Source organism: Guillardia theta (genome assembly GCF_000315625.1).
Source record: "Guillardia theta CCMP2712 unplaced genomic scaffold GUITHscaffold_2, whole genome shotgun sequence".
NCBI lineage: Eukaryota > Cryptophyceae > Pyrenomonadales > Geminigeraceae > Guillardia > Guillardia theta.
Window position 1 is genome coordinate 1066886 of NW_005434672.1, and position 14047 is coordinate 1080932.

Below are 14047 nucleotides of genomic sequence, written 5' to 3' on the forward strand. Positions count from 1 at the left end.
CTGCGTGACCAAGTTTGTGGCAACATTCCCGCCATTATCGCCACTGGGGCGGACTGGGTATTGGCCCGGGCGAATCTTCGTGTCACGGCGACAGCGGCCTCGGAGACCGGGCGGCCCGGGGAGTCCGAGGGAGGCAGTCACTGAGCCTGCCGGTCTTGACTCTGACTAGCCTGTATGACCGACTCTAGCCTCATGCCGCGGCTACACGTCGAAAATTCGTTTTTTCGAATACGGTGTTTTTAAAATGAAAAGATGATACTGTTCGAGTACAGTACTGAATTTTCCCGCGCAAATCTCCTCTATGGCGAGTGAACCTGCTTCAGCGATGATTGAGACTGTTTCTGACGAGCACAGACGAATGCACGTCAGAAACTTCATGAAACTTGCTGACTTGTACGTCACATACAGTCGAGATATTGGAAACGCTATGACACAACTACGTTATAGACTGCAAGGAGATTATTTCAGAAGGTATTATCGAGTTTCTTGGAATACCTTTCAAGTTATCTTAACGAGAATATCTCCCATGATTGACAAGGCAGATGTTTTTGCCAGTCGTGGATGCATAACCAGCGAGATCAGACTTGCATGTGTTCTGCGATGGTTGGCAGGAGGATCACATCTGGATATAACATCGGTTCATGGTATCAGCTCTACTGCATTCTGGGATGCTGTTGACTTGATCCTTGACTCCATCAACACGGGTTTTGATATAAGTTTTCCATTCAATGACGATCTGGAAATGCAGAAAATTGCACATGGATTTGCCAACTTGCATGCATCACCACTATTCCATCACTGTGTAGGTGCTGTAGATGGGATGCTGTTACAGATACAATCTCCCGCCAGCTCTGATACGCAGACACCATCCCGTTTTTGGTGCAGGAAAGGCTTTTACGCTTTGAATGTACAGGGAGTTTGTGATTCTACTATGCGGTTTGTGTATGTGGGAATCAATGCACCAGGTAGTGTACATGACTGTGCGGCATGGGCTCTGGGATCTGTTTCGCAATCCATTGCCAATGGTCTTCTCCCAGAACCATATTACATACTTCGCGATGCGGGCTACAAAGGTTGCGAGAGAGTCTTGACTCCTTTCGCTCAAGGAACACATTCAGCACACCTTAATGCTGATCAAATTCGGTTCAATTACTTGCATAGTAGTGCCAGGATAAAGATTGAAAGTGCATGGGGGTTGTTGGTTAACAGGTGGGAAATCTTGACAAAACTTGTTATTCATGAATTGCTGATATTGATGAACCACTTAGGTTCGGTATTATGTGGCGACCGTTGAAATGCTCCATCCAGAGAGATGCAATCATTGTGATGGTATGTGCGAAGCTGCATAATCTTTGTCTTCAACACAATTCCAAAGGCAACTACCTAGGTTTGGAAGAGGGTCCCGAGAGTGACCTTGATGAATCTGCACATCGGATTCTCAACTCCATGAGACCCGAGATGGTCGTTCCAGACAATGCTAGCTATCCTACCATCCAGAGCATTGCACTTGAGCAGTCTCAACAGCAGGAACACCACCCTCCGATTACATGTCAGTGGCAAGCTGACATCGACCAATGCCTTTCGATGAAGGAAATCAGACAAGTTTTACTGACCAACGTTAATGCAGTGTAATGGCCAATCAGACATCGTTCAGAAGCCTTACACTGTCTGGAATGCCATCCGATGGTAGCATAGTTCCAAGTACATCCTGGATTACTCGAGCGAAACGTCCGCAAACTTGCAGTGGCTTGTGCAATTCAGTTGTTACAGCCTGTACTTGATCAGATGATGTAGACATGGATGTGGCAGTAGCGTTGGACAACAAACAAGATTGGTCCGATCGAGGCTCCGTCCGCTCAGATTCAGAGTCGGGGCCCGGGGTTCCCGCGGCGGAACAAACACTGTGCAATCTCTTGATTAAAATACAAACATGACGTGAAACTTGACTGATTGAAATGAAGTCAAGAAACTTTGCGACACACGGTGAGGCCCACGGATAACGATAGCCCGGCCTCTTAGGTGCTAAAGGCCCCTCCTCCTTCAACACCTCTTCCTCCTGCTTCGACGCTTCTTCCCCCTCCTGCTTTGACGCTTCTTGTCCCTCCTGCTTCGACGCTTCTTCCCCCTCCTGCTTCGGTCCCTCCTCCTCCGATCTCGACCCCTCCTGACCAACGGTGCCTTCTCGCTTGCGATCGCGCTTCCTCTGTGAAGCGCGAGCCGCTGGTCGGATGTGAGACTCGCGGGCGTAGGGCCATCGTGCGATCCCGAGCCGCCTGCATGCTCCTTTGAAGGCTGTCAGCGATAAGCCCTGCAGACACAACACGTCACGGCTGAGTCAGTTAATGAAAAACTGCTGCTGTAATGGTTCATCCACTCCCTTGTAGCAATAGTACCATTGTATGCGGGATTGTTTGATGCTGTTCCATTGTAATATACCCATATTGTCCTTGTAGTAGAATATCCAGCGTTGTAATTCTCAATCAATATACTCACAAACGACTTGACGGGCATCACGGTACCAGGGAGGCAGCTGCCCTGGTCTGCGGGAGGTGGAAGAGAGCCTTCATCGTTGCGAGCCGGAGGTTGACGCCAGGTCTTCCTTTGTCGGCCACGAAAGATTGCTGGAAGGCTTTTCGCCTTGGGTAGACGCGGACGGAGGTGTTCATTGGGACGGCGATCGAGGAAGGGATGACGAACGGGGTGCATTGCTATCAACGGAAGATGGAGCACCTTTCAATTGCTATCCTGACTGAACCCGACAACCGTGACGTTGCATCTCATAGTATCCCGCTCGCACGCTCTCACGCTCGCTCGCACGCTCGCACGCACGCTCGCACGCCCGCCCCTCTCTCACATACACACACACACACACTCATCATCTCCTCCCTCCCCTTCCTCCCTCAGGTCAAGTTGCCCCTGGAGGTAACAGAGGTTTTACCGCACGATCATCGATGCTGATCAAATGCACTGTCAGAGCAATTTGCTGTCCAATGCACATCACGGCCTGAGGTTCGCCACAATGACCAAAGCAAGTGTGCACAAGAAACAACCCTTGAATGTTACTTCTTCGGATGTGTTTACGCAGGTCAAGGGAGGAGTGGGGGAGGGGGAAGAGAAACTGCGTCATAGTTGATGCTCTTCTAGAAGCATCATGAGCCATGCAGATTATGATCCAAATGATTTGTTAGATCCCTCTATGAGGTTAGCATAGGAATCGCTGACTTCATGTTGATCACACGTCATCGCTCTATCGACTGCTATCGGTCTGCCAGTATGTTGCTTGAGATGGGCATCATTTCACCAGAACGTTTCAATATTCTTTGAATGTTACAAAACTAAAATGACAAAATCGATGGCAGATTACCCTCCCCTTTTCACCTCTCTACATCACAATCTCACCATAGCCCGGCCTCTTCGCTCGCACGCATGTACCACTCGATCCACGCAGGTTCTAGAGGCCCCTCCTCCTTCGCCGATGATGTCGATCCCTCCTCCTCCTCCTCCTCCCGCTTGCGATCGCGCTTCCTCTGTGAAGCGCGAGCCGCTTGTCGGATGTGAGACTCGCGGGCGTAGGGCCATCGTGCGATCCCGAGCCGCCTGCATGCTCCTTTGAAGGCTGTCAGCGATAAGCCCTGCAGACACAACACGTCACGGCTGAGCACAAACGACTTGACGGGCATCACGGTACCAGGGAGGCAGCTGCCCTGGTCTGCGGGAGGTGGAAGAGAGCCTTCATCGTTGCGAGCCGGAGGTTGACGCCAGGTCTTCCTTTGTCGGCCACGAAAGATTGCTGAAAGGCTTTTCGCCTTGGGTAGACGCGGACGGAGGTGTTCATTGGGACGGCGATCGAGGAAGGCAGAAGAACCTAGCGAAGCAGAGAGTCAGGGGGGAGGAATGGGGATGCCAAAGAAAGTGTACTTCAAGACAAGTCGTGGGCTGTGTGGAGTGCACGTGGAAGCGGAGGAACGGGAGAGGAGGAGAAGAGGAAGTTCTTAGGGGGCAGAGTTATTGGTTGGTGTACCAGAACGTGATACGCTGACCCCACCCCCTCTTCACCGTGCCATAGTCCTCCGCTTCTCCTCCCTTCCGTCCGCTTTGGCAACCACCCACCCCCTGACATCCACCCCTATCCATACATCAGTGTGTCTCCAAGTGCGAGGAAAGAGACGCCAATGCGTCCGATGGGGGCAAGACGCGATGAGTATCTGGCTTACGGCTTTCAGCCTAGTCTGCCACTCGAAGAATCGATGCCCTTCACTACCTTCTCCAACAGCTCGAAGTGGGGGTGCTTAGTTGTATTATGAGACGGTATAATATAGTCACGGCTCCCGAGGGTCTCATAGTAAACAGAGACGAGACGGTCACCTCACAGAACGTGACTAGTCAGTGTGACTGTAGGCGTACCTGGCAATGGGAAGTAGGGGTAGGGGTTACATGCACCTCCATATGACCGTACCATCGGCGAGGTGACTGACTCGGAAATGTCACCGTGACCGGCCCTTTAGTTAAAAGTTAGGGGCCCGCCCGGGGTCGGCTGGGCCGCCCGGAGCGCGGCGCGAGTCTGTTAATGGAACTTGAAAAGGGTTGTTGCAGTGCCAGGAGGCGCAATATGCAACAAGCGCAACTGGCGAGGGGCGAGAAGGAGAGGCGATGAGGCGGAAGTGAGCAGAAACCTCTCGCAGACGAGAACCAGAGATGTGTGAGGGCTGAGACTGCAATCACATTCACAGTAGAGCAATGACGCGAGCTGCGCGTAGCAGTACACTGTGTGCGCTTGCCTTGCAGACATGCTTGACAGCATCGTGGGGATTCTCATTCTCAACTCGCTCTACCTTTCATCCAGTCACTGCGTCTTGTCTGATGAAACAATACTCCGATGTAAGGACTCGCAGAGCAAACAAGCTGGGAGTAGCCGGCTTGGACGCAAAGGCAAGGGACAGCGTCCCCTACCGACTGCTGAGCTCGCATGTGTCGCTTGCATTGTCCCTGGCTTTGATGTTCCAGCCCATAATGAGTGCAGCTCATGCGACCACATTGGATTCACGTCTTCACAGTGAACAGAAAACAGCAGAAAAACATCAGCCTGATACCGATGCATTCTTTCTAGTATCCAACAGTGACTTCGACAGATTGACAGCGAAGCTTCGTGACAATTCAGGTCGTCAATCAAGTAGGAAGCCTAGTAAAAAGCTTAGAGATCAAATGCGGGAAATTAGATTGCCAGAGTACAATCGATATCGGTCACTGAGCGATGAGCTCAGAGATCAGAATCGCCTTCTAGTGCTTGAAGCTTGGGACATTATTCATAGGGGATCATTCGGATATCCAGGATGGTATGATCCCAATGGAGGCTTGTTTGTGGATCCTGAAACATTCCAGTCAAGAGCGAGAAAGGAGCTTGTGGAGTCTCTTTCTGTCAAAGACCTTTCTTCCAAGGTTGCAGCTGAAGATGTCATCAGAACCATGGTTGCAGAGCTGCATGATCCCTACTCAAAGTTCCTCTCCAGCAGCGAATACCGAAGAGAGGCTGCTCCTCCTTCAGTGCTCTCTAACGTCAATCGGCTGGTCGGTGTTGGCGTTCAGCTTTTCGATCCCGTGGACGGGGAGGAGGACCTGGTGGTGGTCGCTCCTTCTCCTAACTCACCGGCTGAACGCGCTGGAATTAAACCCCTCGATCGGATCCTGCAGATCGACGGGCTAGACGTGGGAGGGGAAGCCGCCCTTACAGCAGGCGAGGCCATGAGCCTCATCCGAGGATGGGAAGGAACAGACGTGAAGTTGCTCGTCAAGAGGGCAAGGGACCCTTCAGGGACCATCATGTTCGGGGATGATGTTCTCGGCGATCGCATTCCTCGCATCGTCCCGCAGGTAGCTGGAGATGATCTTGGATTTGATCTTGCTAGGGATGTACAGCCTGAGCTGATCACACTCCGGAGGCAGCGGCTGAATGTTGCTCCTGCTCAAGCAGGAATTTTGGAAACTGTTGCATCAACTGGAGTCCCTCAAAAGATTGGCTACATTAGGATAAATTATTTCAACCTTGAGGGCACAAAGTTCTTGTCAGAAGCTATTCAGAAGATGGAGGATGATGGTGTAGGCGGCTACATCATTGACGTGCGAAATTGTTTGGGTGGAATTTTCAAGGAAGCGCTCATGACAGCAAGCATGTTTCAGGGAGGAGATGATAACTCCGATTCTGAAAAGGGAGAACCCGATGCCGTGCTGATTAACATACTGGATGCAAGTGGATTCATAAAGCCTGAAAAGCTTTCGAAACAGATTGATTGGATCAGGTGGCCGGAGAATGATGGACGGCCCTTGGCAAAACCTGTTCGGTCGGACAAACCGGTTCGGATCCTAACTAACCGAGGATCAGCTTCATCCAGCGAAGTCTTGGCCTTGTCTCTTGTCGGCAACAACAGAGCAGCGATTGTCGGTGAGAAAACATTTGGCAAAGCGCTGATTCAACACCCGTATTTTCTTGCAGATGGCTCCGTGTTGAAACTCACCGTCGCGGAGTATCTGAGCCCAAAGAACCAACATCTCGGCAGCGGCTTATTGCCAAACACTCTCTGTGCCAATGCCCCTGAGATGGGCCCCGGCGATGATTGTTTGAGGATAGCACAAGAGCAGATCGCGCAAGACACAACATCTGTGGCATCAACCATCACAGACTCAGCAAATGCAAACATGATACGAAACCGCCAATTAGAAGAAAGGCTGAGTTTCAAACCCAAATCCGCAGCAGCTATGCAGGTTGAACAAGGTGAGTTTGTAAGATTTGTGCGAATACTTCTGATCGGATTCATGACATAACATTCCCAGGTTCACAGATCAAATCAGATACATATCCATGGTTTGTTCGCTTTCTCCCATTGAATTAAATGTTAAATTAGGCAATATACTCGCTATCAAGTAGCAACTCAGAACATTTCCTGAACGATTCTTTTACTTCTTCTTTGTCTTTTTCGGCAGCGACGTGATCATTCATATTCGCCTTTCTTGAAGTTGTGAAATACTTGCAATGCACTGGGGGAGTCCAAGGCTCCTTGTACTTTGATAGTCTCTCAGCAGATTTCAATAACTCAAGCTCAGCTTGCTGGAGTGCCTGGGTCCTCATCAGAAAGAAGTTTCAAGAGAAACGAGCATTTGTACTTGTTTTGCCTTCAATGTTGCGTCAGAGAGTCCTGTAGGACATTCTCAATCATTCAGCGCAAGTGAAGTCGATTCTCCACCTGCAGAATCGATCGGCAGTTTCATCCATTTCTCCCCAATGTGAATATGCTTGAGCTCTTGCCACTTCAATGGGGTCTGATATCCTTCCTGCCATCAAATGTCACCTCGCAACTCTGTATTGAGGAAGTCAACTCACCTTGCAGTCATGGCCATGATCGGGTAGACGCACAATCTTTTCACGCGCTGCTTCCAGCTCTCTCCGCATCATTTCGTTCTCGTGACAAAGGAAAGCAAGGCAGGCGTCGTTCACTTCCTGGTGCGTTCGAAGAACTTCTTTGATCTTGTCCTTCTCTGCCTCTTCGACTTCCCTGGTCTTCAAGAAAATATTGATCCGATCCGCACAACGTCTCACTCTTTCTTCCATGTCTTCATCATCGGCGATGCTCATAGACGTTTCGCTCTTGAAGGGGAGGCATTCGTCAGAAGCAGGCAGTGACTGGTGGATCAGTTGTTACATGGTCGATGGTCTCAATCCGTACCTTGTCTAAAGATGGCTCTGCCTGTTTGCAGTGAATGACCACAGAGCAACAAGACTGAGATCAAGAAACTCACGTCGATCTCCATCACTTACATACATTCCAGAGGGTCCACGATGAAAACATAGTTGCAGCCGTCAAGGGAGAAAACTAAACATACTTCCCTGGGAGAGAGTTTAGCCTTGACGCTCAGGAAAGAAACTGATTCGGAAGCTTGTCATGATGGCATCATCTCTTCAACTTCATACATCCCATCAACATTATCACCGGGTCATCATATGCTACTTGCTTCTCTAACTTTCAGTCCATGTTCACCTCCTTGTTTCCTTAAGTTCCAGTATAATCCCGATCACTGTCATTCACATCATTTTCTGCATCATCAGGCTCCTGCTCTAGTGTAGCTACAGTAGCTACCAGCTTGAAATTTGAAGAGGCGAGGCGATGCGACTTGTACGGGTCCGACACTGATGAGAAAGAGTTTGGAGCCTGCCTCAGAGACCGATCGCACGGTCCGCCGCCCGGCGGCCGGGCCGGCCGGGCCCGGCCACGCGGCGCCCCCAGCCCGCCGGGCCCGTTCACCGCGGCTCAGTGGAGCCTCGGCCGCCGCCGGGAGGTCCGACCGCTGACAGTGCGGTGCCACCGGGTGACCGGTGAGTCACGGGGCGGCCCCGCGGGGCAGCCGGGGGGGCCGGTACGGCCCGGTACGGACGGTCCGACCGTCGGACGGCGCCGCCGGACCGTACCGCTCAGTACTGGCCGCGCCGGAGTCACCGGGTCGTCACCCGGGCCGCCACTGCTGCAGCGGCGCCGCGCGGCGGCCCGGGCGGCCCCGGTTTGCCCGGCCGGGCACGGTTGGCAGTGCGGCCCGACTCGGGCACGCCGCGGACCGGGTCGGCGGCCGTGGCCGCTGAGACCGGACGGTACTATGGTACTCAGTGACGGTCCGATCACCGCGACGGCCGGGTCCCGGCCACGGGCCGCCGGGCGGCACGCCCCGCTCACCGGGCCGAGCCACCCAGTCAAGAACAGCCGGGCGGCCTGTACGGTGGATGACGTGTCCGTGAGCTAGGGTGGGGCCCTGATAGGGGGTTAATCAGTGGGGAATGAAGGGTCCATTGCAGCGGGGGTACTAAATCACAGCCCGCCCCGCCTTTGATGAAATGGCCACGGACCCCTTCGTTCCCCTCTTAGTACCCCCATCTATCTAGCTGTCCAGAACATTCTGCTCAAAATGGTTTGGGCAATGGAAATTTGATTAAGGTGTATCTATAGACTTCAAATTTCAGAAAGAATGTTGGAAATTATCACATAAAGTGGACCTCTCCCCTGACGGCAGCAATCGGATTAGTGGACGGCATGCAGCGCGTGCTTCAGCTTGTCGCGCTTGTCGCGTGTTTTGCAGTTGTATCCTCGCTCAGCAATGGCGTCATCAGTCTCGACAAGTACACGTTTGACAAGATCGTCGGCAAGGAGAGACCTGTGCTTGTTCGCTTTGATCAGGATTATTCGGTATTCTCCCTCTGTACGTGATATACCCACATGCTCTCTAACATGTCTGCAGTATGGGGATGAGAATGATGCATATGAGTATGCAGCCAAGAATGCAACTTCATCTGAAATCCTCGTAGCAAGTGTGGGAATCAGTGAATGGGGAGAAAAGGAGAATCAGGATCTCGCTGATCGATTTGGTGTGAAGAAGGAGGATTGGCCGAGGTACATTTTCTTCCCCAAGGGATCGAAGGAGGGCGTGACCTTCTCCGGAAACAAGAAGGATACTTATGCCATTCTTCAGTTTATCCGCAAGCAGGTGAGATTTGGTTGAGGAGGTTGTTTCCAGCTGGAGGTGACGAAACTCTGCAGGGCGTCTGGGTTGGCCTTCCTGGCTGCCATGAGAAGTTCGATGAGCTTGCGTCGCAGTTCATGTCCTCCAAGGACAAGCGCGCTGACATCATCAAACAAGCTGAGAAGCTCTTGGCGGAGATCAAAGATGACAAAGAGAGAACTTCTGCTAAGTTTTACATTGCTGCAATGAGGAAGATCGAAGAGAAGGGAGATTCTTTTGTTGAGAACGAGTCCCAGCGCCTCAAGTCTATGCTGGACAAAGCTACTCTCAAGAAGAACAAGAAAGATGAGTTCCAGACGCGATTGAACGTGCTGTCATCGTTCAACCTCTAGAGTTGAAATGGAACTCTTGTCGCTCTTGCTCTGATGGACGAGGCAGAGGTTTGTTCCGAGGTGAATGTGCTTGAGCTATAAATATGAAGTTGTAATATGAGAATAAAGATACATTCGTTGCCCATTTTTCATCTTGAAATTCAAAGACATTGCTCAAAACTCGTTACGCATCTGCTGTGGTGCCAGTAGTACCTTCCGTGCCGGGAACATTTGTTTGCAGCTTTCTTAACATTTCCGCTCTTAATCTCAATCTTCCAACCTTGTTGTAGTGTAAGAGGGGGACAGTTTGGATGAACATTAAGAAATAACCTGCATCTGCAACTCCTTCAACTCTGTGAGAACCAATTCATCGTCGTCGTCATCACTCCTTGACTCCGTCTGAGGAGAATATGTCAATTACACAAAAGTCCTCTTCCCACAAACAGAATGAATCTTTCTACCTTGGTGGGAGCAGGACCAACAGGGCTCAAGAAATACTCATCCTTCCGTGCCCAATAATAAAGTGTCGGCCACAGGAAGACCTGCAAACGTGTCCAAATTGAATCAGAAGACGTAAGGGAACTGAGACAGATAGGGAACTAATGGGAGTTTCATAAGAGAGCCACGGGGGCGAAACAGGATATGGAGACTCACGTGCATCGTTAGCGTCACAACCCACGTTGGAAACAGAACCCAACGCAGAAAAACCTCATAGACAAGTGCGCTGTTGAGAATTCGCAAAATCTCAGCCCCCTGATAGATCTGAACGAGTCGCCACAGCGTAAATGGAATAGGAACAAGAGGCCAGACAGGAGATCCACTGAAAAGATCAAATTGATCATCAAAATGGTTACATTTTCGACTTTTCTCACCTGTACCCAACCAAACGCCAAGAGATGAGCTGCTCAACTATGCCCAGAAAGTATGGAGCAAACACTGCTAGGACCGTCGCTGATGCCAACCCAAAGAAGGGGCTGATGACGAAAAAGATCATGGGCAGGAGGATTCCCAAGGAGAGCATTACACTGATCCAAGTCTCTGCAAAGCAACATTAGAAGGGGACAACGCAACCAGTGGGGTTGCATTCATGATTGAGGATGGAGAAAAGCAACAGCAGATAAGGACTTGCCAGCAGCTTCAGGCAGCGGGTTTGGTAGTCTCCAGCTCGCATAATTCTTGTAGCGACCACAGAGGCTGATGAAATATGCAGTTGTGATCGCAATGAAGATCATCTCATTGCGGAAAATGAAGCCCATGAGCTCTTTCATCTGCAGAGAGAACGAGAGAGAAGCAGGGTTCAATGATAGCGACAGTGCGTATGCATTCTGAACAAAGAGCATGCTGAACCCGGTGAAGTAGAGAACGAGGAGATTCGGAAGCTTCAACATTGAGTTGAGAAATCTGACACCAGGGGGTCGTGGTTGAGTGTTGAGACGAGAGTTTTGTGCTCGGTCACCATGAGCGGTGGTATGGCATACAAGCTGGTGTTTGCGAATGAATTTTCGGTTGAGAGGCTCCAATCCTGCCAGCTGCCTTTGACCACCAGTCATGCTCGTTATGCATGGATAGCGCGGGACTTGGAATGACCCAGACATGTGAAAGCTCATGCTGAGCAGCAGCAGTGAGATCTTGGACATGGCAGTGAGATGACTTGTTGGCTCCACAACCTAATCGAGATCACAAGCGCTCAATTCTTCGTTTTAACCGCCATGAGCGCGAAGGACCGGCCAGGCACCTGCATGTTCCGTTGAGCGGCCTTCCTCTTTCCCTCTTGGGGGCAGCAACTTTCCTCAATAGACCAACAGGAGATGCCATTGGTCAAACGGTATTTATAACGGTCCGTCGTAGCAACGGACCGGACTGATGATGTGGGTCCCGGAGTCCGCCCAGGAACGCTATATGATAACCGTCGGCCCACCCAGCCGCACTACCCCCCGGTTCTAGACGAGTCGGACCCTACCCGTACTGGCGCCAGCCCCAGACAGGTAGTACCCCTCCTCACCCCCGGGAGTTCAGCGATGATTCTTGGCTGAGCGGCTGGGCTAGATGGCAACTAGGCCCGGGTGACCCCACCCCTCGGGAAATGACCCACCCCTTCAATCTCCTTCGCGCAGGTCCTCTACCAAGTCCAACGGCCGGCAGCATGACGGGAGGGAGCGGGCATCGCAAGAGCGCTATGGATAGGATCGGGTACTTCGGGGAGGAAGGATACATCTCTGTTGGCGATCCTTATGATAAGAAAACGAAAGGTGAGATTTCCTGTCAGAAATAGATGACATAGCATGTGCATGTAATTGCTGAATCCGACTTGTGCAAACGTGTTCACAAGGCAGCATCTTGTTGCTATATTGGTTGCAATACTGCCTGTTCGATGTTCCGCGGCAGAAACTCAAATCTGTCTGAGCACCAACTGATCGCATGCTCTCTCTCAACAGAAAGCTTGGATCGTGAACGAGGGTTACAGATGACGACGTCACCAATGTACAAAAACAACAAGTATGGCCTGAACAATGGCACCTTCAACAAGTTTGAAGGATTGTATAATGTAAGGAAAGTGACAGACCAAAATTTGTGTAACGAGTTGTGCTGCACAGGGCGAGCCGTACATCACATTGGAACAATACAGAAGACAACAAAGAAACAAAGAGAGCTCAAAGAATGTTTCTGACGTTCAGTTTAAACCATCGAATCCTCCCAAGAAGTCGTTAGGGAATCTGGGATCCTTCTATGGAACAGTTGGTTATGTCGATCGAAAATCACAACCATTTCCCGCCGGAGGTAGCATCACTTACATGCCCCAGGGAGATGGGATGAAGAAAAAGATAAAAGGGGAAGTTACACATGAACCTCTAAACATCGTAACCAACCCGACTCGGAAAGGAACTTTTGGGTATCCAAACCTTACCATTGGGGTGCCGGGAGCAGCGCAGGCGAAGAGAGCATGGAAGGGAGTGGCTGGTGAGTATGCATACACTCCGGATCCATACGATGCGTCAAGATTGCAGAGGAAGGAGGAGAGAGAAAAGTTCAAACACATGTATGACAACCCATGGAAACCTGCAAACCCAACGAAAAAGGGAGGGCCAGGAATGTGGGGAGGGCATCGGGCGTTATTTGATCATCCCAAAGATTGTGGAGGGACAATATCACAATATCATGAGTACATCCCAACGGGAACAGAAACGAAGAAGACTAAGCAAATGATTGAAAAAGAGGTGAGTGGTTTGAATGTCTTGCATGTTGGCAAGAAGACTAATCTGTGCTTCTCGTTTCATGGTAGAAATGGGCGGATCCTTATGATCGTGCAGCATTTAAGCCCCCTAGTCGCCTCAAACGGGGAGGACCAGGTTTTTGGGGCTGCGGGAAGAAGAGCGGAGGATCTCTTACCTTCAGTGAGTTTCCCGTCGCCTATCAAGATCCCTACGACACCTTAAGGTCAGACTGCACACGTTCGAGCAGACGACTTCGAGCTGAGCTGACACTTGAATGAAGGACCAAGGTGCTGATGGAGAAGAAGGCGATGAAGGAGAAACTTGGGCCTCTAGCTGAAAGAGTTGCATTCTTGCCCCCATCAGTAGGCAGATCGAAACGAACACCGAGCATTTTCACCATGAACATCAAAGTTTGATCTTCATGCCTCCTCCCTGTAATTTTTTTTGGTCTCTCCTAATCACAGCCATCCTAAGAGTTTTATTGAAGCACCATTTTCCAGAAAATTTGCAAAAGCTTAACCAGGTCGGCTCGACTTGGTGTACATCTGACAATAGACTAAATGGCTATAGCATGCGTTCTTGTACTCGAATCTTGCTCCACAGGACTGGCAGAACCATGGACCTCGATTCTCCTTCGTTCGCAGAGGACATAGATTGCGCATGTGGCGGAGAGCGCGGTCGAGGTCTCGGTAGCTCTTATTGCAGAGAGCAAACCTGCAATAAAACCTCTTGGTGTCGGGAGCGTTGGGGAAATGGTGGCAAAGATGTTGATTGAGGCGGCTGGCGCTGTTGAATTTTCTGCTGCACTTTGCAAGAGGACAAGTCCATGTCATCTCCACCTGAACCCTCCTCGTCAACGTCCTCTTCCTTTGCTTTGCAGCCTTCCGGTTCTCGATCAATCGTGCTCGCTCCTTGTCGAAGTCGATGAACAACTTGTACATCCTCTTCCAGATGTCAGCAGGCATGACG

At 50.8% G+C, this 14047-nt stretch overlaps 7 protein-coding genes across 7 annotated transcripts; 4 read left to right on the forward strand and 3 right to left on the reverse strand.

Moving 5' to 3' along the window:
* Positions 1-448: 448 nt before the first annotated feature.
* GUITHDRAFT_50618 (hypothetical protein) lies at positions 449-991 on the forward strand (the record flags this gene model as incomplete). The annotated part of the gene is made up of 1 exon (XM_005841949.1): positions 449-991. A coding segment is annotated over one exon (543 nt), but the record flags the coding sequence as incomplete, so codon positions are not given.
* Positions 992-5367: 4376 nt separating this feature from the next.
* On the forward strand, positions 5368-6573 carry GUITHDRAFT_55303 (hypothetical protein; the record flags this gene model as incomplete). The annotated part of the gene is made up of 3 exons (XM_005841950.1): positions 5368-5832; positions 5941-6219; positions 6304-6573. Coding segments are annotated over 3 exons (1014 nt in total), but the record flags the coding sequence as incomplete, so codon positions are not given.
* Positions 6574-6872: 299 nt separating this feature from the next.
* On the reverse strand, positions 6873-7878 carry GUITHDRAFT_149932 (hypothetical protein). Its single transcript, XM_005841951.1, has 6 exons — positions 7789-7878; positions 7692-7736; positions 7373-7636; positions 7236-7323; positions 7156-7187; positions 6873-7108 (listed from the first exon to the last, which is right to left on the reverse strand). Exons 1-6 carry the CDS (start codon positions 7798-7800, stop codon positions 6893-6895), a joined length of 657 nt encoding a protein of 218 aa, XP_005842008.1. The 5' UTR covers positions 7801-7878; the 3' UTR covers positions 6873-6892.
* A 1190-nt stretch (positions 7879-9068) lies between these two features.
* On the forward strand, positions 9069-9887 carry GUITHDRAFT_99668 (hypothetical protein; the record flags this gene model as incomplete). The annotated part of the gene is made up of 3 exons (XM_005841952.1): positions 9069-9221; positions 9274-9519; positions 9573-9887. The coding sequence occupies 3 exons, from the start codon at positions 9069-9071 to the stop codon at positions 9885-9887; spliced, it is 714 nt and encodes a 237-aa protein (XP_005842009.1).
* Positions 9888-9964: 77 nt separating this feature from the next.
* GUITHDRAFT_149933 (hypothetical protein) lies at positions 9965-11619 on the reverse strand. The gene is made up of 6 exons (XM_005841953.1): positions 10996-11619; positions 10739-10904; positions 10521-10686; positions 10328-10408; positions 10197-10265; positions 9965-10146 (listed from the first exon to the last, which is right to left on the reverse strand). The coding sequence occupies exons 1-6, from the start codon at positions 11501-11503 to the stop codon at positions 10051-10053; spliced, it is 1086 nt and encodes a 361-aa protein (XP_005842010.1). The 5' UTR covers positions 11504-11619; the 3' UTR covers positions 9965-10050.
* A 372-nt stretch (positions 11620-11991) lies between these two features.
* GUITHDRAFT_160590 (hypothetical protein) lies at positions 11992-13582 on the forward strand. Its single transcript, XM_005841954.1, has 5 exons — positions 11992-12115; positions 12302-12411; positions 12461-13081; positions 13147-13301; positions 13359-13582. The coding sequence occupies exons 1-5, from the start codon at positions 12010-12012 to the stop codon at positions 13492-13494; spliced, it is 1128 nt and encodes a 375-aa protein (XP_005842011.1). The 5' UTR covers positions 11992-12009; the 3' UTR covers positions 13495-13582.
* Positions 13583-13593: 11 nt separating this feature from the next.
* GUITHDRAFT_131975 (hypothetical protein) lies at positions 13594-14043 on the reverse strand (the record flags this gene model as incomplete). The annotated part of the gene is made up of 1 exon (XM_005841955.1): positions 13594-14043. The coding sequence occupies one exon, from the start codon at positions 14041-14043 to the stop codon at positions 13594-13596; it is 450 nt and encodes a 149-aa protein (XP_005842012.1).
* Between the last annotated feature and the right edge of the window lie 4 nt (positions 14044-14047).